Here is a 27,617-nt window from a genome sequence, read left to right as displayed (position 1 = left end):
GAGAACCTGTCTTATATTAAAAGACGGAGAAGAAGGAGAAACATGTGCATTGGCAGCACCGTTATTTCACTTTTTTTCTGTTTTACCACTGAGACCCACATCAGCTCCTCTATGAGCTAAAACGACTCACTGTTAGTCCGTCCTAAATAAGGCATTTGATTTCATTTTGCACCTTTTTCCCAAACCGACCCAGATTTCCGTCAGAGAAATCTATCCTTTGCACACTCTGCAGAGTAAGTGTTGAGACAATTTGTGAGAACAAGTTCACTTTCAGACACAAAGGAGCCGCGAGTCAGCGTTACCCCACCGAGTGAAAGGGATCACATTGCACCTGTGGACTCTCTCTCTCTCTCTCCCTCCCTTTCTCTCTTTCTCATACGCTGCAAAAGGACGGACCGCTTGTCCACCCTGCGTAAAAACTGTATATAAGTGGCGCTGTCGTCGAATGGTGGAGTAACAAAGTAGAACGAGTGCGTGTCCCAAGCTCGACCCGCTGACGAGTTGAGAGCCACCATAGGAATCACAAAATCAGAAGTATGCTCGCAGCAGATGTCCCGTTCTCCCAGTTAACGGGCAGTGCTCGGTGTCCACGGTGTTCTCATGTGACACCGGGACACAGGACCGCAGAAACCGAGCCGGCCCGCGGGAGGGCAAACGGGTCAGGACAGCTCCGGCAGCCATAGGTGGATCATGTACCTTTTCAATGCTGTGAGTGGGGGAGGGGGTATACTGTCCATTCACACACAATGCCAAGAGTCCAGGACCCCCTTCAGACCCACTTCACAATCCCCTTTCCCCACAGTCTTATGTTACTGTGGGATTAAAGGGCTGCCAATCCGCTTTATACCTCGCTGACTGATGGACAAGAGACCAAAGCATCTATATTTATATACTTCCGTTCGGGTTTCGATCCTGGTATTGGAAAAAGGTTTTAAATTCTCTTTATTTGTGTGACTGAAGGGATGTTTTCCAGGTTGGACGTCCACGACGGGACAAAAGAGAGATTTATATTTCTGATGATCAGTTCATATTCATATAAATATATATTTGCTAACTTTAATGAATACTGTTGTGTCAGCTGGCTTGTGGCTACAGTGTTACCCCGTTGTGACGGAGCACATTACATTCAATTAAATTCAATTGAATTTTATTTACAGTGCCAAATCATAACCAAAGTTATCTAAGGACACTTTACAGAGTAGGTATCGACCCAACAGAGACTCAACAATTCCCCCGTAGAGTACGGTGGCGTTGAAAACCTTCACTATAACAGACAGGAACGTCAGACAGACCCAGCTCTGTGGAGGACGCACATCTGTCTTGACATGAGACATGTTTTGCTCTTGTTGTATTGCATTAAAGGTGACCGAACTCTGCCGTCATTTTGAAGCTGCTGTCAGAGTTTGTGCATGTTGCATCATGAGGGCTGGTGGTTTTTGGTACTGTGTCAAATTACAGGGTAGACTGACTCAGGGCAGGACTTTTCCCATACCGAAATGATCCACATCAACTGCTAGTTTTGACCAAACAACCGTATCCCCTAGATTTACCCAACGTAACCTATCTTCATCTTCTTTCCTCGCCCTCCCAGCGGGTCGAGGAGGGCAGAAACCTTTCACTCTGCGTGCATCCTCGCTGTAAATGAGGACAAATGTGGATGAAAACAAATATAAAGGAGCATGTGGTTCAGATCTCTCTCGGCTGGATTTTCCCACGCTGATTCTTCAGGTCGCTCTAAACTCACATCCAAGTCAGAGACCACAACATCAACAGAAGCCTCCTTTACTCATGCCCAAGCACACATCAGCGCTCTCTCAGGATTGGAATTGAAAAGATTTCCTAAATTGCGGTGGCATGTGGCACCTTACCATTCAAACCCAGATACAAAAATACCAGTAACTGCAGGGTTTCACTGTCATAAAACTAAGTAATGCAGCTTTTATTCCACGTAAAGTGTCTCGTTAGTTTCGCCCTTTTGCTCCTCGGTTGGTCAAAACTCCAGCCCAACATTTGATTTTGCCGACCTGAGCCTGTAACGCTGTCAGAGGTTGACGTAACTGCCATCTGTGAGGCTGCCGCTGGCACTGAAGAATCTACAGCAAACACGGGAACATGTATTCTGCCGTATGACACGTTCAACTCTTCTTCTGTTTCTTTTCTTACCTTTCTGCCACTGTTTTACTCACAAACATTAGTGACACGCACAGGGTCACAGATGGCACACATGCCTGTAGTGTAAAAGATTAGATCACCTGGTTTTAATCGATGTTAAAGAAGATACAAGTGCATTAATACGGCACTCGGGCGGGATGCACCGTTACACTCAGCTCTCCAGGAAGCACATAAAAGATTTAATTTGATTCAAGGACAACAGTCTTATAAAACACCTCACAGCTGACTCATCCTGGGCTGAACCACCTGCTCACACTAACGTCTTTAATCTCACCAAAGAGTGTAAATAGGCCCAGAAACCTCTGCTCCCTTGTCGTCCTATTCCCTTCTCCTCCCCCCTTGGCTCACAGATCTTCAGACTACAGGAATGTTTCCAGCTCTGTTGCACCCCGGGGAGACATTAAAACGAGGCACGGAAAGCCACAGATTGGCCCCTTTTTGAAAGACAAGCTCCCGACAATAGTTGACGTGTGTTCAGTGCAACTCAAATCTCTGTTGGGTTTAATTGATGAGTCGAGCCTCAGGTTTTCATCGGGGGTTTTGGAGGCTGAACGGCTCCGGCATGATCTCAGAGCACACCCTGAGATTTAAACTCCTCTTGTGCAATCGGCAAATTATGGTGTTGGAAGCAAAGGCTCCTCTTCCTCTCACTGCATAAACAAGCGCTTCATGTGGCTGCTTCCTGTTTGTGCGTTGGGATCCCCATCAAACAAAGCTGCAGAGACTGGCCTCGGCCCAACTGCTCCACTGTCATTTTCAGTTTAAGTGCCGTGCTTCTGGTTCCTTCCACATGTGCACTGAAGGAATTTGGTGTTTCCTCGAATGTTTTTCCACTTCTCTGGAAATCTTTCCTCGTCTTTTTCACGGTCTTTTGAGTGAATATGAAAACATTTGCCTTGCCGCGTGCTGTGTCCGGCCAAACACTCCTCTTGTCGCGGACAAAAAGGCCATTTTCTCTACGTTTACCCTATCCTGGACCCTGTTGCCATGGAAACCCCACAGTCTAGCTGGCAAAGGCTTTGTATTCCTGTGGGAGACTGTTAGAAATGTGCTGTCTCACCGGGGTGTGTGTGTGTGTGTGTGTGTGTGTGTGTGTGTGCTCCTTTGTTTCCCTTTGAAAGTGTTTCTGCACATCTGTGTTTGTGTGTAAGAATTTTCTGGGTGAATAGTTTGTTTTTGGAAGCTTTTGTCCTGGAATTTCAGATGATTCATCAACCATCACTTTCTCAACAACATCAGCAGATTACTAATAAACTCCTGCACACATAAAGTGCATATTTCAGCATATCAAATATTATTTAACCTGTTTTCTATATAGACATTATTGGAAATGTAGATGTAGAGATTTCATGTCATTTCTAGTAACATTCAAGTGACAACATCAACCCTTCCTACACCTGACCCTGAATAAACCCACTATTTGCTGCGCTCTCATTGACCTTTGGTAAACGGTCTCCAGTGTCAGAGGCACCCCACCAACGCCCTCCCCCCTTTAAAGTCAAGTCCTTAAATTGTATTTTCTGAATAGTGTCATTTAAGAGTCCCTTTCCTACAGAACAGCTCTGTCATTTTAGTAAACAAACTAAACAGCCTTATGTTATTGATCTTATTTACACAACAGCATGTAAATTCTGTCTCTACATGGTTGCGTGTTTACTATTCTCAGAAAACTCCGACAGCGTTGGAGATTCACTTGTTCAAAGATCGTTTGTTAAATTGTTTGGGAAGAGGCTCCACTCCTAATGGGGGGAAAACGAAACTGAAACTTATCAGAGATCCTTTATTATTAAGTTTGAGAAGATGATTCACTCCTACAAAAAACAACTAAAAGAGAATTAAACGAACTTGGTGTGGTGGTTAGCACTGTTGCTTCACAGCAAGAGGGTTCCTGGTTTGAATCCCGGCTGGGGCCCTTCTGTGTGGTTTACATGTTCTCCCCGTGTCTGCGTGGGTTTTCTCCGGGTTCTCCGGTTTCCTCCCACAGTCCAAAGACGTGCAGGTGTTGGGTTCATTGATGACTCTAAATCACCCGTAGGTGTGAATGGTTGTCTGTCTCTGTTCGTCTCTATGTGTCCTGCGATAGACTGGCGTCCTGTCCAGGGTGGACCCCGCCTCACGCCCGATGTCAGCTGGGATCGGCTCCAGCCCCCACGCGACCCCGATAGGGACAAGCGCTATATATATACTACATATATTTAATAGCGCTTTAAGTCCTTACAATGTAACCTTTCATTCACTATTCACTCACATACTCACACATTGAGTCAACCTCCGGGAGCTAGTTCAGTGTCCCAAGAACACTTTGACGCGTGTATAAGAGGAGCCGGGAATCAAACCTCTGACCCTGCAATCATTGGACAACTTCCTCTACCTCCTGAGCCGCCTTCGCTTATTCTGTAGTTCTCAGATTATTATTATTAGTGGCCATTTTATTTTTTTTATGCCATGTGGCCTTAGAATCATCCTTCATTTTATAGCTACAGCATCTACATGCAGTTTACATAGCCACTGCAGAGTTGTACTGTAAGTATGTCAGACACACTACTACAATGTGTATTAATGAATTCATGCATACTGTACGTCCATGTACATTGAGCAAACCAAACTAGTGTAATGTCATTCAGAACGGTGCTACTGTCAGCCATGAGATGGAATATTTTGTTGTTCTTCCTGCTCCTCCCTGTCCGTCCTCCATGACCTGAGGCCTTTAACAATAAGCAATAACTCCATCTTTTTGTTTAACCGTGTTCGTTACACCCGCTTCCAGTAGCTCACTCTTCCACACCGCTGTTTCTCTGTCTGTAAACTTCCTGTTATGAATCCTTTAGACCCCCCCCCCCATTCACACAGTTATGCAATTTTATCACACGTACAAAACTACATTACCCATAAATTCTATCCTGTAACCTCTGCACTACATCTCTCTTGTGTTCCCTGTAGGTGAGTGTGTACTTCAGAGAGCTGTCATGGTGAGAAAGAAGTTGACTGCCAGGGAAGGAAGAGGCTGGGTGTCTGGGACCCTCTTCTGTACTCACTTCAGAGTGGCCTTCGTGCCCCAAGACAGCCCCAAACCGGATGTGAGTGCTTCTGAACAGCTCTACTGATTACAATACTCGTACTCATACTCTTTGTTTGAGTATGTTTAAAGGATTACACTGTGGAATACATTAGGAACATACATACATAATGCAAAAACATGTTTTTTGTTACAGTAATATGTGTATTTCTTTCTTTAAATAACATTCACGATGCAGGATAATGCAGATCCAGTGCTTTTAGGAGATCATGATGTGGCGTTGGCGTCCATAGAGAAGGTTGTGGTTGGTAAGTAAAACTTTTCACTCACATCACAACCAGTAAGAATATTGACATGATGATTTATAGACAAATATTACTTTTATGTGATATGCTGTTTGTGTCCATTCACAGACTAGTATACTGTATATCAAGCCTTTTGCTGTGACACTGTTATTGCATCAGCTAACAGTTGCAGGTGTTTATTTTATTAGTACTTATATTTGTTATAATTGTCATTTGGTATAACTTCCGACTCATTGCTTACATTATTATTATACTGGTTTAATCCAAAAAGGGCTTAAAGTTAAGTACACCCATGGTTACCGTAGTAACACCAAGTATTAACACCAAAGCTAAGGTGGTGGTGGACTCCTCCAGTACTGAATGTATATATTGGCTATTTTAGAGAAATGCTGACCATAAATAATATAAGAAATGAGGTCTGATTGATGTGAATCTTATAAAGTGGCATACAGTAACAGCCCTATCCCCGGTTTTTGGATCCTGTGTGAAGTTATTTTCAGTGACGCCTACGTACTATAAGTCTAATCTACGTACTATAAGTCTAATCTACGTACTATACGTCTAATCTACATACTATAAGTCTAATCTACATACTATAAGTCTAATCTACATACTATAAATCTAATCTACGTACTGTAAGTGTGATGTAACCTGTACTCTGGGGTTCTGTGGCTCTGGTCCCATTTGTCTGTTTAATGTTTAATTAAGCTCCTCTCCTCCTCCTCCTGCTCTGCTGCAGTCGGCCCAAACAGGACCAAGCTGGTGACCCCAAACTCCTCACTGAAGTTCACCCCAGAGGAGCTTGTGCTCTACTGTAGGGACCTGCGAGTCATCTGCTTCCTGTTTGACCGCCTCACTCCTGACGCACAAGTCATAGAGGTGTGTGAGCATCTCTGGATAAACAGGAATGTAGTGATCTCAACTAAAGCAGGATCAGATCTTACACCGGCTTCAATGCTGAACCTGTGAACACAGGAATTTGCAGACAACCCTTTAAAAACACTTTTTAATAGATTTGTTTTATGTTATTCCTGCAGTTTTTGTTTTGCTGCTTTTAACTCAAGAACATTTTTCGCTCTTTCTAATGTGTATATTTCAGTGTACCCTGTTTTACGCCTGCACATTTCCAAATTCTTCTCTGCGCTGGGGTTGGTGTGTGTGTGTGTCTCACGGCTCTGGTTACTGTCATACTGTACCCTCAGTTGTTTTAAAAGCCTGAAGACTTCTGCGTAGAGAAGTTGATCTGTACCGTTCACCAATGATCTGAGTCTGCAGGGCATTAATGTTGAAAGCTGATGACCTTTGTCATGTTGATGGGCTCACTGTGGTTTCCCTCCTCAGATAACCTACACCATCGCCAAGACCTACCAGCCCCCTAAACCCGGCTCAGTTTTATCTTTCCAGAACGCTGCACTCGGGAGTGTAGGTGAGTCGATTAATGTATACATGCTCATGACGTATAACCATCTATCCCCTCCCTGGCACTGGTACAATTCCTCATCAGTCTGTCTATCATCCTACAGCTGTGTTGAGTCCCCAAGTATATACAGAGATGCTTCAATGTAGCTCACATATTATTTTAGTTCTCATGCTTTTGCTTTGATTTGTACTAGACTCATGATAATGAAGCTGGACTGGACCGTCAAAAGTATGTTTAGTGTATGTGTGGACCCCCTTACACAAAGCTCAAAGTGTAGACAGTCAGGGCGCACTCACACTGTCCTGTCCAAAGTCCAGTTCGTTTGACCAGTGTGAGGCCACGGCCCGTTTGGGAGAGGTGGGCTTTAGTAAAGCACGTTTGCACATGTACGAGCACGAGCATGCGCACGTGTACGAGCATGAGGCCTACGGCAGTACTGAGGTCATTTTCTGTGCGCCTGTTGGGACGTAGAAAAAAGAAGGAGGGACCATGCGCGGACATTTCAAACAATGGCGGTGAAAGGTTCACGTTGGTGTGATGCGGAGGTGGAGTGTTTACTGCAGATTTGGTCGATGAAAAGATTCAAAAACAGTCGACAAGACGCACAAAAACTCTGAGGTCTACGGAAAGATTTGGAAACAAAGCCACGCATCGCCATGACGGCATCAATGCGTGTGACGTGTTACGGCGTGATGACGTATAGGCAGCAAGAAGCATTCTCCGAGGCCCAGGTAGTGTGAGTACAAACGGGCCTGGAGGGGGGGACAAGGACCCTAAAGCACGGGGCACGGGACGGAGGCACAGTGGGAGTGCGCCCTTATTTGGGCACTTTATGAGTGTGTCTGCTTTGATACATGCTTGAGCTTTGACGAGCCAAAGAATTTAACAGTAAATCTGTAATTCGTTTTTTCTTCTGTGTCTGTTTCCCTGTGATGAATATTCACAGAAATAACAGCTCAGTGAAAGTGAGAAGCAAATGCCCACACGATCAGCCTGGATGTGTGCTTTCTAAAGCCTTACATGTTCCCTCCTGATGTGCCTTCGTCAAGTCTGTTCTCACTTTGATTTCCACCCACACGCTGCTCCAGGGACAGAATGTACCCGAAAACCACTGTTTGTCATTCACGCGCGACTCCAACTCTGTTTCATCTATTTTTTTCTTCTATTGTTTCCATTTCTATTGTCTTCCGTGCCACCGCAGCATGTCACAACTCTCTTAAGGCCGGAGAGAAGATTAAACAGGAAACATAACGGTTGCTGTGCAGACCAGAAAGACTTATAATGCTCACATCCTCTCAGTCTGGCAAAATAAGAAACATTCTCCTGTGAGATGATGCAATAAAAACGCTGCCTTTGAAACCGCGCCCAGATGTGAGGACATCTTTGGTGGTTGAGTGGTTTGAAGGCGAGGTTCAATATATTTTCACGGGCAGATTTTGACAGTGATTAAAAGCCTTCATTTATAAAAGATTAAACTACACTAATTAAATATTACAGTGTGCTATCAGGGAGAAGGAATCCAACTTAGCGAACAGGACACACACTTCGTCTCACAGGCAAACCAAGAACTGTACGACTCTATAGGCGTGTTTCCATCGGGGTACAATGTGGCCGCTTGGAAAGTTGCAAATGGCGTTCACTCGCCGTGTTTACATTACAAAACAGGCCAGAGAGGGATGTACGAGACTGGGAAGGTGACGTATCACTCTGAATGGATTTGAGAAATGCAGAATAGTTGTGGTCCGTATGACTCACAACGTCAATGTCAAGTAACATGAAAGTAAACACTCCATCTTAAATATTGTGGGCGTTTGTGTGTAAATGGGAGTGAGAGAGAGAGAGGGAGCATGCAGCAAAGAACCACAGGTCAGAATCCAACCCGGCCGCACAGATCATTTTCTGTGCTGCGTTCTTCTACACCACTGGCTAAGTGTCTACTTTACTTCGCCGGGTTGTTTCGGCGTCTGTACTACCACACGTCACATCCCGCCGAGAGCTACATCCAATCAGCAAACAGACTTCACTCAGGGGTTTGAGTGGCCGTTGGTTGGCCCTGCTCTCCCACAGGGCCAACAAACGGCCACTCAAGCAACTCTCATGCAAATTAGGTGCGTTTCGGCGAGATAGACCCGCCTCATTGCGGGTATTCGACCATAGTGCTTGATTTATCTGACGTTAGCTTTATTTTGAGTTGATTTATGTTTATGCTTATTGTTACTCTGATCCTTTTCCGCCTTTGTATCGAAACTGTTGCAAAATAATTTCCCTCGGGATAAATAAAGCTTCTTGAATCTTGAATCTTGAATCTTGAATCTAGTGGAAGCACACCTTATACCCAGCTGTAACCAACCTACTGGCTGTTCACCTCGACCATATAGAGTAACATGAGCCTGTCTGTACAATACATTATGCTATGTTAAAGCTACGCCAGGCTGTGGATGACTGTCAGCTGTTGGATAAATAATGCACGCCCCACCCGCCCCCCCAGCCCCGACACAAGGTGCTAGATGACCAACAGTTCAACTCTGCCCCAGGGGTCAAATGTGTCCGGTGTGGGGTCACTTTAACATCTTGACTTTCCAAAAGAATCAATCATCAATGATGTAATCAACATGTGATGTAGATGTTATTGTTAATCATTTATGATCATGCAGTTTATTCACTTGAGTATCACCAGGACACATTTTTATAAGACTTTTAGTATTTGACATGACTGAATTTGACCTGATTTTTCCATTTTTATTTAGTTTAAAAGTTTAATTTGCATCCTAACCCTCTGCCCTTTATCTCTTTACTTAGTAGCTGAATGCATTGGTCTATAAAATGTCATAAAAGGGGAACAGTGCCCATCTCAGAGTCCAAGGTCATATCTATAAATGACTTTTGTCCAACCCACTGACCAACTGTCCTAAGAGATACCAAATCCACTCACTGAAGAAGACGTTCTTTCAGCACAAATGACCTCAACAACTAATCAGCTCTGCTCAGAATACACAAAGCGAGCTGTTTACCACATCTGAACTCACTGTTGTATCCTTTTGATCTGCCATCCCTGAACCCTCCCATTGGAAAGGAGTTGAGTGTTTATACGTATAAGATATGATTACAAAGTAACCGTACCATCATGATGCTCTGTTCGGCCTTGTCATGAGAGTCGAAAATATATTTGCACTCTGACACAAGAGACTGTGCATTATTGAGATGTCTGAATCACTTTCTTCCTCCAGAAATGAAGCAGTTTCTTAGCAACCGTCGCAGGAACGCCCACATGAACTGGTACGAGTCTGCCTCAGACTGGGAGCAGGAACTGGAGAGATGCGGAGCCACCGGCTGGAGAGTCAGCTCAGTCAACGACCGCTTTGAGATGTCCACCAGGTAAAATCACACTTGAGGTTAAAAGGTATACAGTGCTACGGTGTTTCAGTTTTAACAGATATCCTCTTCTCTGTGTTAGGAAATGCTTTGCCAACTTAAATCTACCAGCAATACACTTTTTTTTTGTTTATAAGAAAGTGTGAATACATCTGCTTGTAAGTCAGTGACAAGATATATTGTTTGGGAAGCAATGCTTTGCACAACATGAAGGAAATCGACAGTGTCAGGCAAAACCAAGGCTAAACTCCTATAAAAGACACAAAGAACACCACTCAGTTCAGGCAATTGATGTAATAAAAAAGAAAAAGTCAAAGGTGTTTTCATTTTAAAGGCATAAAAACCTCACCTGTCCTTCACGGCTGCTCTCACTCTCCTGTTTCTGTCCTTCCAATAAAACCGAGCCTCCTCTGTTTCCTCTGTTTCCTCTGTTTCGTGTCAGCCTGCCCAGATCCATCGTGGTTCCACAGAAGGTTCTGGACACTGAGCTGAAGAAAAGCTTCGCCCACTTCAACGAAGGACGCATCCCAGTGAGTGCACTTAGTATCGAGAACCATTTTGATTTAAAGCAGCCACCACTCATTTAAGACCGGCTCAGTAATAAATGTGTTGACAGCCTCAGACCTTTGAAATATTATTTTCACTCAAGGGATTTTAATACATAAAAACACGTTTATTTTAGTTATATACATTTTTTAAATATAATTGTAATGGTCCTGGACTTCAGACAGTACAGCATGTGATTCTTGTAAAGTTGTGATGTAATGTGCTATAAAGGTAGGACTGCTCACTAAACATTACTGGTGCTTCACGGAGGACTCTGCAGCGTTGTGCGAGCTCCCTCTCCACAAGAGCTACTTCAAAGTTTATGTTAAGTTGTAGCTTCGTTGTCTGAATTGTCAGTAGCCAGACCAGTGTGTCGGTTTAAAGAGTGGCTGTGTAAACACACTCATCTGTGTTTATTGTCATCTACGAAGGACGCATCCCAGTGAGTGCACTTAGTATTGAGAACCATTTTGATTTAAAGCTGCCACCACTCATTTAAGACTGGTTCATTTTCGGTCAAGGGATTTAAATACATAAAAACACGTTTATTTAAGTTGTATACATTTCTTAAATATAATTGTAATGGCCCTGGACTTCAGACAGTACAGCATGTGATTCTTGTAAAGTTGTGATGTAATGTGCTATAAAGGTAGGGCGGCTGACTAAACACATTAACGGTGCTTCACGGAGGACTCTGCAGCGTTGTGCAAGTTCACTCTCCACAAGAGCTACTTCAATGTTTATGTTAAGTTGTAGCTCCGTGTGAATTGTCAGTTGCAGTAGCCAGACCAGTGTGTCGCTTTAACAAGTGGCTGTGTAAACACACACATCTGTGTTTATTATCCACGCCGACCATTTACGTAAGAATAATACAGACATACGAGCATACGAGCAACCATGGATGCATTCACAGTCACCAGTTAACACGGTCACTCCGGGTACCATAAGACCTCATGTGCCCTTAAACTCATCGTTCACCAATGAACACTCTCACTAAGCACAGCACTAAATATATTCTGGAGATCAAAATACCGAAAGAACGAGGTCGCAGGTACAAGCGTGTGAAATGTGTTTCCTCAGGAGGGGGGCTGGAGTCTCCCTTAGAGAGAGGGGGAGAAGTTCAGCATCCGTGAGGAACTCGGAGTAGAGCCGCTGCTCCTTTGTGTTGAAAGGAGCCAGTTGAGGTGGTTCAGGATCATCTGGTAAGGATGAACCCTGGGCGCCTCCCTAGGGAGGTGTTCCAGGCACGTCCAGCTGGGAGGAGGCCTCGGGGAAGACCCAGGACCAGGTGGAGAGATTAGATCTCCACACTGGCCTGGGAACGCCTCAGGATCCCCCAGTTAGAGCTGGTTAATGTGGCCCGCGAAAGGGAAGTTTGGGGTCCCTGCTAAAGCTGCTGCCCCCGAGACCCGACCCCGGATAAGAGGCTGAACATGAGATGAGATGAGAATGAGATCAAAATACATGTTCTAGTTCATAATCAACTCTTCTGCCATAGAATAAACCATGTTTGAGTCGGAAAGCTCAAACAAACACGCTAAAGTTCCAAAAGACTGAAGTTCTCTCAACAACGCAAATAACATTACAAGTTTGACAAGTTTAGATCTGTTTTCCTCCTCATTAACATTCCTGTGAGGCAAATTACAAGATGAGCACAGATGCGATGAGTGCCTTTGGGGAGTTTCAACATAGTGGAACATGTTATTAAAGAGTGAAATTGTGTTTTGTGTTGCAGCGCTGGTGTTGGCGACACCCTCGGGGCAGTGATCTGCTGCGAATGGCCAGCTTCCAGAACAACATCTACCACGAGAAAGACGACATCAGGTGTGTGTGTGTGTGTGTGTGATGTGATGTTTTTTTAAATGGATAGTAGTGGATGTGTGTCTGTCAGTGTGACCATTAACATTTGAATGTTTCTAAGATGGGTTTAGCTGTAGTCATGGCTGCAGGCTGTAACAATCACAAGGCAAAGCGTAGGTTACAGTCAAGTAATAACAGGGTTTATGTAAAAGCTTAAAGCTGCTGTAGGAAACTTTCTTCTGTTCACAGGCCAGCAGAGTTGTTGACATGCAGATTATTAGATCAGATCACACTTTTACTTTAAGGAAAGCTACCAGTGTGCCTACAAGTTGCATATTTTAGGTTTAATTGTAGCTTGTTTACCTCACATTTCATTTGAGGAAGTCTATTTTTCTACCTCTGATGCACTCTCTGCAGCTGAAGAACCTTTGGCACTACATTAAGCAGTCAGTTTATTGTAATAGTCCCGTAGAGAAGATGCAGTGCTGTGTGTGTGTGATGGTTATCTAAACAGGAAACCAAACTGTGGAAAGAGTCTTCACTAAAACATCAGCTGGTCACAGCTTAAATACTGCAAGCTGTTACAGAAGTGTGAGACTGCAGCTTGAAAGCAGCATAATACAGCGTGGAGTCAGAATAAAGTAACATTTAAACCATGGACTTCTGGTGGAAAATAGTACAGTGTGCTCTTATAGATTCTTTGGAAATGAAAACCACTCTTCATGAGGACATGAAGTAGCGTGTTGCAGGTGTGTCAGTGTGTAAACAGCGGGATGTGTTCCACAGAAACCTGGAGATGATCCTGTTCGGTTGCCAGTCGTCTCTGTGTGTGGTGGTGGAGCTGGGCGAGGAGCTGCCCTCCCCTGCAGATATCCAGCTGGCACACAGCCGCCTGCGTGCCCTCTGTCTGGGAGGTGGGGATAAGACATGAACACACACAAACATCTCAGCAAATATGCATTGATGCAACAAAAAGCTTCCACTGGTTGTATAATGTTCACCTGCGTAATATCGCGACAATTAGAAACATTGTGTCTCAGAAAGATGCAGAAAAACTAGTCCATGTATTTGTTACTTCTAGGCCGGACTACTGCAACTCCTTATTATCAGGCTGCTCCAATAAGTCTGTTTAGAGTCTCCAGTTGGTCCAAAATGCTGCAGCTCGTGTACGAACTAAAACAAACCGAAGAGAACATATTTCTCCTGTGTTAGCTTCTCTGCACTGGCTACCTGTAAAGTCCTTCTCCTTACCTACAAAGCTCTTATTGCTCAGGCTCCGTCGCATCTTAAAGAGCTCATAGTACCGTATCACCCAACTAGATCGCTGCGCTCTGAGAATGCAGGGCTACTTGTCGTTCCTAGAGTCTCCAAAAGTAGAACGGGAGGCAGAGCCTTCAGCTACCAAGCTCCTCTCCTGTGGAACCAACTCCCAAGTGTTATTCGGGAGGCAGACACTGTCCCCTTATTTAAGAGTACGCTCAAAATGTTCCTCTTTGATAAAGCTTACAGCTAGGGCTCACGAGCCCTTAGCTATGCTGTTAGTTTTAAGATGATTGTGTCAGGACAGATGTGCGTCCTCCACAGAGCTGGGTCTGTCTGACGTTCCTGTCTGTTAAAGTGAAGGTTTTCAACGCCACTGTACTCTACGGGGGAATTGTTGGGTCTCTGTAAATCATAAATAAGTCATAGAGTGTGGTCTTTACCTACTCTGTAAAGTGTCCTGAGTTAACTTTTGTTATGATTTGGCACTATAAATAAAACTGAATTGAATACAAACCTCCATCGGGGCAGGTATGTGGTCTGAAGGGTCCCTGACACAAAAATCATTATTTCTTTAATCAGTCACTTATTTATTTTAAGATTGATCTGTCAATCAAACCACTGATGCTTTCGCTGTCACATGTGGAACTCATTTCAGAAAGTATAATGACATCACAGTTTTGCAGAGTTTGACCTTAAACGTACACGGTGGCAGTTTAAAACAGGCTTTACGAGAGGGTCCTTATTTCTGTTGTCGTCGTCATGTCGACACACACACAGCACATTCCATAGTTGAGTAAACAGAGAGAGCGCAACACTCATGGTCGTTTACAACAACTGGCCCTGGAACTGAAATGCTGACCTGTCTCACACTCACACACACACACACACACGCACACACACACACACACACACACACACACACCCTCACACTCTCTCTTGCACACAAACATTGTGTAAAGGTCACAGATTTTCACGGTTCACACACGTGTCTGTTGTGGGTGAGTGCTTCACAGCTCAGAGGATCGTCCTGTAAAAACAGCTACTCACACGTGTTTGTTCGGCTCACCGGCAGCGGGCGATGAGTCTTCAGAACAACTACATATAAAATAGACTGTGGGGGTTTTGTTAAAGGCTACCGGTAATCTGCATTTTGGGTCGAGATGTGGATGGTTTTTTTCATTAAAATGTACAGAATTGAATGTGACTTGACCTCAATCAGCTGGATTTCTCTGTAAAACACTAATTAACATGAAAAAAGACATAAAGCATCTTTCTACATATAGTGAAGACGTTCTCGAGAGCATACGAATGCACTGTTCATTAAATCCGGATTGTTGAAACTCAAAAACATCATAGAATCGCAGACGTTATTGGTAAAGATTAAAGCCAGAAACAGAATTCTACTAGAGGACAAACAAAAGTTGTTGTTTTTTACATCAGAGAGTAAAAATCACAGGAGGAAGTTTGACTTTAAACATCAGCGTGCACGAACAACATTAAAATAAATGTGTTAAAGGTGTATAACTGTAGGATTCCCTAAAAAGTATCTGAATATTTTCCATTTAAAAGATTGTATTTAACTAAACATATTAAATCATATGAACTTGAGGACTAGCTTCATGTACGTGTTGTATAAACTGTTCTGTAGGTTTAGTATTTAATTTGGTGAGAACTGTGCGAGGGTCGGGGAAACCAGGGGAGGTCGTCACATGTTTGTGTTCTGTGACAAATATAAGAGTTGTTTTCTTCTTCTCTGCTCCTTTCCATTCACGTAAATGTTTAAATGTATGTAAATGTGATTGTGAATTGAATTTATCATTGTGTGTGCAATGTAACAAAGGCATTTTCATGAAAGGAACAAATAAATACATACATACATACTTGATGCTAGTTGTTGCACCTTATCAAAACCTTTGTTTATAACTGTGTGCTCCATATCTCACCTCGCTGTTGTGTTTGCTGTTGTGCACCGGTTCTCACCTTCACGTCAGCTGAGTGCAGAGATCCCCCTCACTGAACCTCTTTCTTTTTCCTGCTTTGGCTCGTAGACATCTCCACATCTGTGTCCGTGCCTGATGACAAGTGGTTATCTACCCTGGAAAGCACCCACTGGCTGGACTACACCAGGTAACAGCTCCGATCGGCCAGTCTGGCCCTCCATGTCATCCATAACTAAAAAGCTATCAGGTTCTTCCTGACTTGTGCTGTCTGACCGTAAACTGGCTGAGGAATTTCAGGAGCTCAAAAACCATTTGACTTAAGACTTTGTAAGGTTGTAGAAGTAAAATGATGATATTTGAAGCATCCAACGCTTTCAGCTCTCTGGTCACTTGGGGGCATGTTTGTTAAATGCATCAACATGATTTGGAAACCTCATAAAGTTACTCCTGTGTATATTATCTGATATTTAAAATGAACTTTACTCAGTTATAACATAGATGAATGTGTGTATTTATGCATTTCTATTTAAAAAAACAGCATTTTAAGGAAGCACTTAAGTGAAATTATAGTGTAAACAGCGACTGTGGCTCAGTGGAGCTCAGCAGGAGAGTGGGTCGTCCTCCATTCGAGAGATTGGCGGTTTGATCCCCACCTTCCCCGGTCCACATGTGGAAGTGTCCTTGGGCAAGACACTGAATCCCGAATTGCTCCCCGTGCTGCGCATGGGTGTGTGAATGTGGTGTGAATGGTTAGATTAGATGGTCTGTAGATGTCCACTGCCATCAGTGTGAATGTCTGTGTGAACGGGTGAATGTGACAAACACTGTGAAAGCACCTTGAGTAGTCAGAAGACTAGAAAGGCGCTTTATAAATACAAGTCCATTTACAGTGTTTAAGTAATTACAGTATTTCATTAGTTATATTATGATGTGATTACTGTATTTGTAACTGTAATGAGAGGGATCCGGTTGGACGTTAACAGCCTGTGTCTCTGTCTCCAGGGCCTGTCTGAGGAAAGCTTCAGAGGTAGCCTGCCTGCTTCGCGGCGGTCACCTGACTGTGGCACTGCAAGGTGAGTCACATGACCCAGACACCGGCTCATATTATTCAATCCATTCATTATTCACAGCGCCTCCCTCTCATTACTCCCACATTAGGGCTTGCCCTGAAGAAGCTGTATACCAGCGACAAGCACACTCGGCTGAGCCTACATGCACACTGTCAATAGACCTCCATGCAACGGGCTTTCAAGGACACAGTAACACCAGGCTGCACCTGTGGTGTTTGCATAGACTCCATATAAGTAATATGACATCTACCTCATGGAAACGATTGATGACATGAAATTAAAACAAAATATTGAAGATGAGTTTATCTCAAGACCTTCTTACACATAAGGCAAATAACACTCATGCATGTCGTTCTAAACCTAACTTATAATAACATACGTATTAAATATAGAACCACATATATGCAACAAAAGTTCACTGTACCATAGAATCCTTATTCAGTGTTAGTTTGAACTTTTAGTGGTACAGCTGGTGTGTTTGTACTCTGTGAGCCAGTCACCCACAGGTGTCGTGGTCAGGTGATGGTTGGGGCCTTGATGAACTGCCCCCCTGGCTACAACACCCGGCTCTTTGGAGGTAAAAGGTCACCTCTCTGATAGGGAAGCAGACAAAGGTCGAGAAGCACCACCTTTAGATACAGCTTGGTTCACACAACACTGGCTCTTGCACCAAACTTCTAGATAGGAACTGGGTTCCTTCTCCGGTGTTACTTGGGGTGAGAGGCACAGAGCGGGTGTGGGGATCCTCCTAAACCCCCGTCTGAATGTTGCCATGTTGGAGTTTCCCCCTCAGAACAAGAGGGTCACCTGGATGTAACTGTGTCGCCAAAAGAAACATGCTGACTGTTGTTTGTTGTGGAGTAGAGGTGTCAACTGACCACCACCTGGCAGTGTGTTGGATCAGGTGACGGGGAACGCTACTGGACAGACCAGGTAAACCCAAACGTGCGGTGAGGGTGACCTCAGAGTGTCTGCTGAGCGCTCCTGTCAGCACGGTCTTAAGTTTTCACCTTCCCAAGTTATTGGCGACTGATTTGTTTTTTTATTGTTGTCATGACTCCTCACATTGTCGTTCCTGAGGCAACCAAAGTGACCAAAGAACAGTAAAATTGTGATTTGCCATCCAAGCTGCACTTGCACACACAGTAGATGTGTCTTACAGCGAAGGAATACGGACAAAAGAAAAATGGGGGATTTAAAGAGATAACATTTTTTAATACTCCTTAAAATCATTTTAGATTTAGCTTAATCCAGGTAGGGAATGAGTCCTGACGCCAAGTGAAGGAGTTCAAGAACCTCGGGATCTTGTTCACGAGTGAGGGGACGATGGAGCGTGAGTTTGGCCGGAGAATCGGAGCAGCGGGGGCGGAGCTGCAGTCGCTCTACCGCACCGTTGTGATGAAAAGAGAGCTGAGGAAGACAAAGCTCTGGATCTACCGCTCAGTCTTTGTTCCTACCCTCACCTGTGGTCATGAAAGCTGGGTCAGGACCCAAAGAACAAGGTCGCGGGTCCAAGCGTCTGAAATGGGTTTCCTCAGGAGGGGGTCTGGTGTCTCCCTTAGAGAGAGGGGGAGAAGTTCAGCATCCGTGAGGAACTCGGAGTAGAGCCGCTGCTCCTTTGCGTTGAAAGGAGCCAGTTGAGGTGGTTCAGGATCATCTGGTAAGGGAGGTGTTCCAGGCACGTCCAGCTGGGAGGAGGCCTAAGCGGTTGAAGATGAGATGAGAATCCTTTTTCAGACAGTAGGCTGCCTGTGGTACATTCATAAACAGCCAACACTGCTAACTCAAACAATGGCCGTTAGCAGCTAAGGGTGTTTACAACTCACTGCTGGTGTTTAACTTTCTCTGCCACTCTGCAGCTGTGAGTGACTCAACATCAGGTCGCCTGTTTACTGAGAGTTTCATCTGTCAGTCCTGCTCTAAGTCTCCGTGATGCAGCAGATTGGTCTCTGGCTGGAACCGCAGGAAATATCCCACTGCAGAAATGACTCACTACACTAGCCCAGTAAAACTTTGTCTCTCAGCGCGCCTCTCCCTCTGTCTCCGGTTGTGTCTGGCTCTGCGTCTCTGTATTCATCATTTTTATCCGCAGGTCTGTCCGATCGACACTGCCTCTGTCTGTTCCTCTCTCTCCCTCTCTCTATCGTTAAACAGCACAGGCCTTAAGAGGAAGAAGAGCAGAATTAAATGGCGGTTAAATTAAAGTGCTGTTAGTCCCTAATGGTGCTTTTTAAACAAGTTGATCTCAATACACAGTTGAAGTACATGTCTCTTAATTATGTTAAAGTTACCAATGGCAGCAAAGCAGGAGAAATACAACTTACACTATAATGACAGAGTTGCTGTGAAATGACTGTCGGATAACTCCAGAGAAGTTTGATGATCTTTCAGCACGTGCTCCCCCTGTTTGTGACGTTACAGAGGCCGACGACCGGGACATGAGCTGTGTGGTGTCCAGCCTGGTGCAGGTGATGTGTGACCCCCACTGTCGGACCCAGCACGGGTTCCAGAGCCTGGTGCAGAAGGAGTGGGTGATGGCCGGCCACCGCTTCTACAGCCGCATCAACTACCACCGCGACAACGACAAGGAGGAGGTGAGAGGCCGCGCTGTTTGACTGTGCAAGAATTATACATCATATTTTGTTCTGTTTCCCAGAGTTTGACCTCAAATTTTTGTTGTATTTCATGTTATTATGAAAGATGCTGAAGATAAAGAAATAACACTTCTCTTCCCTCTGTCCCTGCAGGCTCCAGTCTTCCTGCTCTTCCTGGACTGTGTTTGGCAGCTCTTATCCCAGTATCCCTCTCGCTTCCAGCTGACAGATGACTTCCTGTTGGCCCTGCACGACAGCGTCCACCTGCCACTCTTCTCCAGCTTCCTGGCTAACTGCCAGAGAGAGAGATGCAAACGCTCCCAGGTACCGGACACCTGAGAGGGGCTTTAGTATTTTGGCAGCTCTGTTGTGGCATCTTTATAAAAGAGCTTTAGACAGTGAAGTTTTATTCCATTCCATAAAATCACTGCATTCCCATACTGTAGAGATAATACTGGATATATGTGACATCTGACCAACAGACCCTACCCTATATGATACATAAGAGCATTGGTGCATAGGAAAAACAGTCGGCATTAACATAAACCTGTGATGTTGATCCTACTCTACCCAGAACCTGGGACAGTCCTACACACCAGTCAACGGCTGGAGAGATATGCTTCATCCGGATTCTTCCTCAGATCCCTCCGACCCTCCTCTGCCCTCGGTATGGGACTGGTCCCTGCAGTACAGCAAGCACAGACGAGACCGCTTCACCCAACCCGTCCCCCCGATCCCTCCTCTCCAACCGCTGCTCAACGGCAACCTCAACACCAACCCGGACACACACAGGGTAGGGCTGCCAGCTCCTCATGATGCAACACACCCTCTGGTGGGAGCTTCAGGTCTAACAGAGGCTGACACCAGAGAGCGTCTCATGTTGGGAAGTTCATTCCTTTGCAGCTTTTGACTTAAAATGATAATGATGATTTTAGTTCAGATGTTAGCCATTTGTGCATAGATAAATGCTTACTATGATGTAGATAGAAAGATTCAAGATTCAAGAAGCTTTATTTATCCCGAGGGAAATTATTGTGCAACAGTTTCGATACAAAGGCGGAAAAGGAAACACAGCAACACAAACAACAAAGAAAGCAACACAGACAATCTCTACTGGTGAATAAAGGTAAAAATTTAAGTCCATACGTTGTAAAGCAGAATCAGAGAACATGAAGGTCTGTTACAGACTTTGTTACTGGACTAGGGATCAACCGCTATGTATGTTTTTTTCATCAGCCTTAGCCGATGACCGATACGGACTGACGATTTTCATGAGCCGATGTTTGGAGCCGGCACTACTTTTGCTCCCTCATTTACATTAAAAATTACACAATGATGATAACAAATGGTACAAGTTTTAATTCTTTTTTTAAAAAAGGAGCAGTTATTGAACTCAAAAAGGCGTCTCCAGCAACACGGAGCTGCCCGTGGACGCCTGTCTGTAAATAATACCGTAAAAAGTCGAAGCCGCCCTCATCGGCTGATGCCGATACACCTAAAAAGCGCAAATATCAGCTGATAATATCGGCCGGAAGATTTATCAGTATACTGGAAAATTGTCTCCTCTCTTCACTGTGCTGACACTATTTACAACAGGCTACTGCTCCCTCTTGTGGTCATCATAAAACCTGCAACAATTCAGATCAACTCCTTGACAACAGGCTGAGCTTCAGACTGACCGTCAGTTACTTTGGCTGATTTATTGCTCGTCTCTGTTTAGAGGAGATCAGTGAAACAGGGAAGTTCAGTAGTTACCTAAAGTACAGGCTCTAGATTACACACTAAGTGTAACTTATAGAATTTACTTGTTAGGTTACTGTTGCAGGTGTCTGCAACTTAACATTTTAACTGATGATAGGTTTCCTCCCACATGTGCTCAGCAGTTGACTGACACCATCCCCGGCTCGGTCTTCCTCTTCTCTCGGGGCACCTTCTCCTGTCCCGCGAACCTGCTTCCCTGGCGCAGCGGCAGTTCAGGCGTTTACAAGAAGAGCCACAGGAGGGCGGCGTCCTCTGAGAATGTGCCCGGCCTGGAGAGGCTGCTGAAAGCCTGGACCCTGGCCGAGGTTCCCCAAAGCCTCATGTCCACCTCCGGACCCCGGGGACCACTTGACCCGTATGAGCCCTTAATGCCTCTCCTCATGGGGCCCTGCATGGGCCTGTGGAGGGAGTGCTACCTCCGGGGGGCGCTCCATGCACAGGTATGTCAGCAGTGTCCCGTAGGTGGTTTGGAAATTTTTAAACTTGAATGACAATGAACCAGAAACAGTCAGCGTAGCTCCATGTACCTCGCTAGATTCTCAACTTAAATGTGACATGTTCCAGATTCAAAACCCCACCACAGCTGCATTTTAAAGTTTTATAGGGAAGAGAAATTTGTTTCGGACTCCAGAATTCACACATTTCCTCTTCGCTCAAAGTAGATTTCCTTTTCTAACTCAGTACAAAACTTTCAAAGCATTAAATTGAGCTGGGAGGAAAAGATTTGGGCTGATTCTTTGGTTTTACACAGGGTTTGTAGGTGGCACAAACACAAAGGACTCTTTGACGGTTGGTACCGTATTTTCCGCATTATAAGGCGCACCACATTATAAGGCGCATAGAACAGACGCTACAGTCGAGGCTGGGGTTACGTTCTGCATCCATTAGATGGAGCTGCTCTAAAGGGAACGTCAACACAACAGTCAGGGGAGGTCGTCTTGTTGCTTCCTCCACTTCGGCACCATTGATTGGTTCATGTTAAACTCTCTGGCTGCTGCTCTATTCCCGTGTTCTCCTGCGTGACTAATGGCCTTGAGTGTAAACTCTGCGTCGTAAGCGTGTCTCTTAACAGGAGCCATTTTGGGCTCTTTACACAAACACACACATGGAAATGAAACGGCACGCTTCACGCAGTCGTATATCTCAACATGCACCGCGCGTTACTTCTTCTACGGGGGAAAATAGAGTCGGCGGCTGCTCACCGTAGTTGAGACCTGTTGTGGCTCAATATTGGTCCATATATAAGGAGCACCGGGTTATAAGGCGCACTGTCGGCTTTTGAGACTTTTGAAGGTTTTTAGGTGCAACTTATAGTGCGGAAAAATACGTTACTTGAATTGTAATGAGAGTAAATATTTAAAACATATAATTAAGTATAAGGAAACTAATCACGAACGCTAATCACGTTTCATAAATCATTTAAACATTTCTGGGCTGAGTGTCTAAGTACGGATGTGTCTTTTGGTTTATCATCGTACACAAATGATTCAATTTCGCCTACAAAACCTCCGAAGGGTTCCACGCATCCGCTGTGTTACATCTCCTCACATCATGACCGCTTGTTCAAGAGACAAAGCCGTCTCTTTGATGTGCAGATCAGTTTGAGATGTTGATCGACACACTCCCAACATGGCCGTGGTGCAGCCTTTGATAGAGGCGCTGTTGCACACACAGCACAGTGTCCCCATGGTGATGTCAGGAGTAGTCGAGGGCTGTGTGGGTGGGTGCACTCGTCTATTTTAGGGGAGCTGTAGAGGAACAAGTCAAGCCGCTCAAACACCAGCTTAGGTTGACAGTGTAGAGAGAAAAGAGTTCATTCTGTTCTTCTGTGTAACTGAAGTGTGTCACACACCAGTGTAGTGCCCCTGCAGGCCGATGACATCCCTTTACATGCTTCTTTACTTACCAACAAAGATATCAATGCACTTATGAACTCCTGCACAGCTCAGCTCTAAAACACACACCAGTTAGTTTCATTACCTGCAGCACTGGAGCACAAAGCGATCTAGCTCTTGTTTAACGTGTTGTTATGAGTTTTCTTGCTTTTCACAGTTGTCTTTACACGACACTTAACAACTCTCATGTATAATGTATTTCAGTACATCAGAAGCACTTTACTGCAGCATCAGCAATGCTGCACCTCCCTCACAGGGTCAACGAATACTGAACGTAGGAAGGAAGGAGCTTTTGTTGCAGAGCTGTTCGGCAGGGTTGCCGGCACATTTGCACCTAATATTCTGGTACATTGGCTGAAACAGAGTTTGAGAGCTAAAGGATAAGGAAGGTGATCTTCTATATTTTTGTTTAACTTGACTAATTTGACTTCCCTACTGTGGCTGTGTGTCTGTGGCTCTCAGCTACAAGCCCATTTGTTTCTTCTGAAGACATAAAAACAGTTTATAGTCTCATCTTTTTATTTAAAAAGGCTAAATATTTTCATAAAACAGCTTTGCACTGTAGTTTTTTAGAAAGCATTGCTCAAACAGGAGTACATACACATCTCACCTGAGCAGCACGCGTGCGTCGACCAAACCTGTTGCGTTTTACTTCAGCACCTTTGTTACAGGATGCAGAACATCCAGAGAGTCAAGGTTTCACATAGTTTTACTGCGACACGCGTATGGCTCACAGACCTCATAACAACAGTTTGAATGTGCATATGCAGGATGTAGAACATGACACAGACATTAACACATGTAGATATTTATCCTTAACACTTTCTGTTCCGTGCCAAAGTTTGTTCTGTTCACTTTCATGGACATTATCAATGCAAACTCAATGTAGAAAGGCAGTCGTAGCCTCTGCAGCACACGTGCAAGCTGCAGTAAACGCCACACGCTGCACAGGATGTGCCTCATTCTTTGATGATGATGTGATTATTGTTCAGAGCCTTCTGTTGGGAGCGATGAGGGTGAAGGAGTTAGTTTAGGCACCACCTTGTGTAAGAGAGATCATTCATGTTGCCTTCCATCCTCAGGCCTTCTCCCACCCCATCTCCGCTAACCACCCCCACCCTGTGGAGCGTCTGGCCCGAGAGGTGCAGCAGCTCAAAGACAAGCTGGCACAAGTGTCCACCAGCACGGATCCGAACCCGGCAGCCAAGATGTCCGAGCCCCGGCGGACCGACACCAACCTGAACCAAAACACCAACAACGGCACCTTCCTCTTCCCGGCGTCGAGGCCTCAGAGCGCGACAATGCCCAGAGCACCGCCTCCTACCTCCACCAACCACCAGACCTCCAGGGGCCCTCCGCCCTCCTCAGCTCCAACATCCAGGCCCAGCCACAAAGACAATGGCGGCAGCAACAAGCACACCTTCCTGTTTGGCCACTCTTCCGTGGCAGAGGCCCGCCCTGACCAGCGTTATTACCCAGCACCCACTAACGCCAAGCTGCCCAAGAACAACGGGTCCTCGATAGCTTCCTGAGGTCTGGTCCTCGTCCTAACTGTCCTCCTGTATGATGCAGACCGCAGGGCCCGGGTACCATAACTAGATCATCCGTCTGCACAATACGAAGCGGATGTGTGTTTCCTGTCAAACCGTATTCGACTACAAAGCGTAAAGACATTTAGGTGGAGCACAGTGAACAGCAACAGTATGAAACAAGATCAGTGCGAGAGCTTTTGACTCTACTGCTGATCCTCTGTACTGTATTAGACACGTGACAGCTGTTTGGAATATTTGTAACATAACGAAGACAAAAAGAGAAAGGGCTAAAGATGCTTAACGGTGTACACCAGCAGAGCTTCAGAAGCACATCTCGCAGTATCTTGAAAAGGCAGCAGACTGTCCTGACACATTCTGTATACGCCGTGTCACCCTTCAAGACGAGAGAGAGAGAGAGAGACGGCTCGTAGTTTCCATTTTTAGCTTCTTATCCAGAACGGGTCACATCGACGGGGCAGGACACAGATAGCGGTGCAATACGGCGGCTCTTAGAAGTGCTTCGACAGGATACACGGAAGTGAACGGACGTTTCACTGGAGACTTTGTGTCACATCATGTTTTGCTAATGTGCAAAAAGACCCTTTCATCTCCTGGTTTTTTTGTATCTCAGACTTAAAGTAGAATATTGTTTGGACACTGATCATTTTTGAAACATTCATTGTTTGAGCTGCAGGCGCCGGGAACCGCTGACTTCAACGTGGAATTTAGGCCACGAGTGCTATTTTGGTACTGCTCTCATATCTCTCTCCCCTTCATGTGAGCTCTGGAGCAGCGAGAGGCCTACATTCAGTGTTCTGCGGCTAAAGTCACTGCATGTTACTGCAGGTTGATTCAGCGCCTGCGTGACTGACATGACACCAGGGCTAGTTACTGTATATACTCTTATCTAAGCGTTCATCCTTATTTTTCACATACTTTTGACCATTTATGGATCCATTTTTGACGTCATCAAGTGATTCCTGAACTGTTTCTGACCAAATGAAGTATTATTTTGAGAACTTCTCCATCTTTTTGTGGTGGAATTGAAAAACACAAACATGATTCTGCCTTTTTTTAATCTCCGTACGTTGAAAAGGTCCCAGTGTCGGGAGCAAAGGGAATCTTATTTCTTCCTTTGTTGACCTCTTTTCGTTCCTGTCTGGAGGTGAATTAGTATGCAGCCAGCATTGAGGTCAAGGACTTGGAAGTGTGTGACTGTATTTAAAGCACAGAGGGAAGTGTCCGCGCCTGCGCCTTTAAATCCAAACAGGCTGTCGTTCGCATGAAGTGGGTCAAGTAGATGCACAGGCGTCGTTCCCACGGGCGGAGGAGAGTATTTGAGAAAGTATGTTTTTCAAACTTCTATATCAGGCAGGATGACAGGCGTCAGACGTGGGACTGACGCCGACCGTCTCATGTCCAAAGGTACCTCACTCGATAGCACTATGAATTATTCAATCTCTGTAAATATTCATCACATCAATATGGAGGCGCATTGATATCAGCTGCAGTGTCACAGCTTTCCAGGTGTGATGTCATGGGAAACTCTAGTTTGACCTCCTGCTGCACCTGCCGGTCTGTGTCGTTACGTAATTGAATGCTTTTTGGTACGATCATCGCTTAAATTTGCCAGATGTACATATTTTTTTTGTATCAGCATGTTTTGATCCTGATCAATAAAAAGTGTTATCAGTTCACAAACTCTCACCTGCGTCCGTGATTCTCGTACACAGCTCACACACTTTATTTTTTAACAAAATAAATATTTACATAAGATCTGGAACACTTAAAAAGTAGCATGGCACTGTACATTTAAAACCACACCGCCTTTGCATGATATGTGTCGTCGGGACAAAGCAATTTGAGAATCGTGTGCAAAAAAATGCTCAATACTTTCACAGGAAATGACAAAGTTAGACAGGAAACGTTAATACAAAATATCTACGGCGCGGTTTAACATGTGAAACTCCGGTTTGGTCTCTCCGCGAGAGTCAAAGTCGGAAACAGGCAGAAAACCTGCACGCTGTTAAAATACTAATGGGTCTTTATCAGGCTCATTGTGTTGCTTCACCACATGAACCCAAATATCAGAGACCTCTCTTCCACGTTTATTATGATGGCGTGCAAGTTTTCAACCATGTATCCAGGTGCATTTTGGCGCTTGAACCTGTGGACGTTCGTCTCATGCATTCTCTTGTTTCACCTGACGACAGAATAAAGTAAGACGGGGATCAGTTTGGGTCCGTGTCACCACGTAGCTTTAACGGCAGTGCTTTAAAAACCAACAGGGTCACAGCTGGAGAAACCAAACGCCTCGAGTCCGACATCAGGAGAGAGTCTTACACCCCTCCGTGTAAAGAGCTTCATCTTTACCCCCACCGACTCCCGTGCTCCTTCCCCGTACACTGCTCCTGCTGCAGGATGCCGTCGGGCCCGTAGAAGTAGCCGGAGGAGGACGGGCCGAGGCCTCCCAGCTGCCGGATGGACTTACACATGGGGCAAGGGTAGTCGGACAGGCCTTCGATGTCTTCAAAGGCCAGGTTGACGATCTGGTCGCAGCAGGGGTCGCAGTAGAGGTGTCCGCAGGAGAGGCGCTTCAGGCGGGCCTCGTAGGTGATGCAGCACTGGCAGTGCGGCAGGTCGGGGCCCAGCGACAGGGAGCCGGTCAGGGAGCTGCTCTCCAGACTGCCGGCCTGGCTGGAGCTCTGCTTGGTGGGAGATCTGAGAGGGAGGAGAAGTCGGGACACAACGATTAGTCGACCACATGGACGGTGGATTATGTTGATAATCAATTTATCCAAGCTAAAATGCCAAACACTGTATGGTTCCAACTCTAAATCACCCGTAGGTGTGAATGGTTGTCTGTCTCTGTTCGTCTCTATGTGTCCTGTGATAGACTGGCGTCCTGTCCAGGGTGGACCCCGCCTCACG

General features: G+C 45.2%; 2 protein-coding genes across 2 annotated transcripts in view; one reads left to right on the top strand and one right to left on the bottom strand.

Moving 5' to 3' along the window:
* Window positions 1-26,374, top strand: part of mtmr11 (myotubularin related protein 11) — a 39,402-nt gene extending 13,028 nt beyond the window's left edge. The window contains exons 3-17 of the mRNA XM_083919021.1: window positions 5,113-5,249; window positions 5,427-5,496; window positions 6,233-6,372; window positions 6,835-6,919; window positions 10,141-10,288; window positions 10,728-10,815; window positions 12,567-12,655; window positions 13,418-13,545; window positions 15,943-16,021; window positions 16,837-16,907; window positions 19,326-19,498; window positions 19,652-19,822; window positions 20,073-20,291; window positions 21,382-21,699; window positions 24,237-26,374. Of these exons, the coding sequence (XP_083775147.1) occupies window positions 5,113-5,249; window positions 5,427-5,496; window positions 6,233-6,372; window positions 6,835-6,919; window positions 10,141-10,288; window positions 10,728-10,815; window positions 12,567-12,655; window positions 13,418-13,545; window positions 15,943-16,021; window positions 16,837-16,907; window positions 19,326-19,498; window positions 19,652-19,822; window positions 20,073-20,291; window positions 21,382-21,699; window positions 24,237-24,686 (2,366 nt within the window). The 3' untranslated portion in view covers window positions 24,687-26,374. The remainder of the gene's footprint in view (window positions 1-5,112; window positions 5,250-5,426; window positions 5,497-6,232; window positions 6,373-6,834; window positions 6,920-10,140; window positions 10,289-10,727; window positions 10,816-12,566; window positions 12,656-13,417; window positions 13,546-15,942; window positions 16,022-16,836; window positions 16,908-19,325; window positions 19,499-19,651; window positions 19,823-20,072; window positions 20,292-21,381; window positions 21,700-24,236) is intronic.
* Window positions 26,375-26,492: 118 nt separating this feature from the next.
* Window positions 26,493-27,617, bottom strand: part of LOC310950245 (uncharacterized protein) — a 2,755-nt gene continuing 1,630 nt past the window's right edge. Inside the window, exon 2 of the mRNA XM_083917945.1 lies at window positions 26,493-27,407. Within this exon, the coding sequence (XP_083774071.1) occupies window positions 27,056-27,407 (352 nt within the window). The 3' untranslated portion in view covers window positions 26,493-27,055. The remainder of the gene's footprint in view (window positions 27,408-27,617) is intronic.

This window comes from Echiichthys vipera (genome assembly GCF_963691815.1).
Source record: "Echiichthys vipera genome assembly, chromosome: 8".
Taxonomy (NCBI): Eukaryota; Metazoa; Chordata; class Actinopteri; order Perciformes; family Trachinidae; genus Echiichthys; species Echiichthys vipera.
This window is presented reverse-complemented; position numbering and strand designations above follow the sequence as displayed.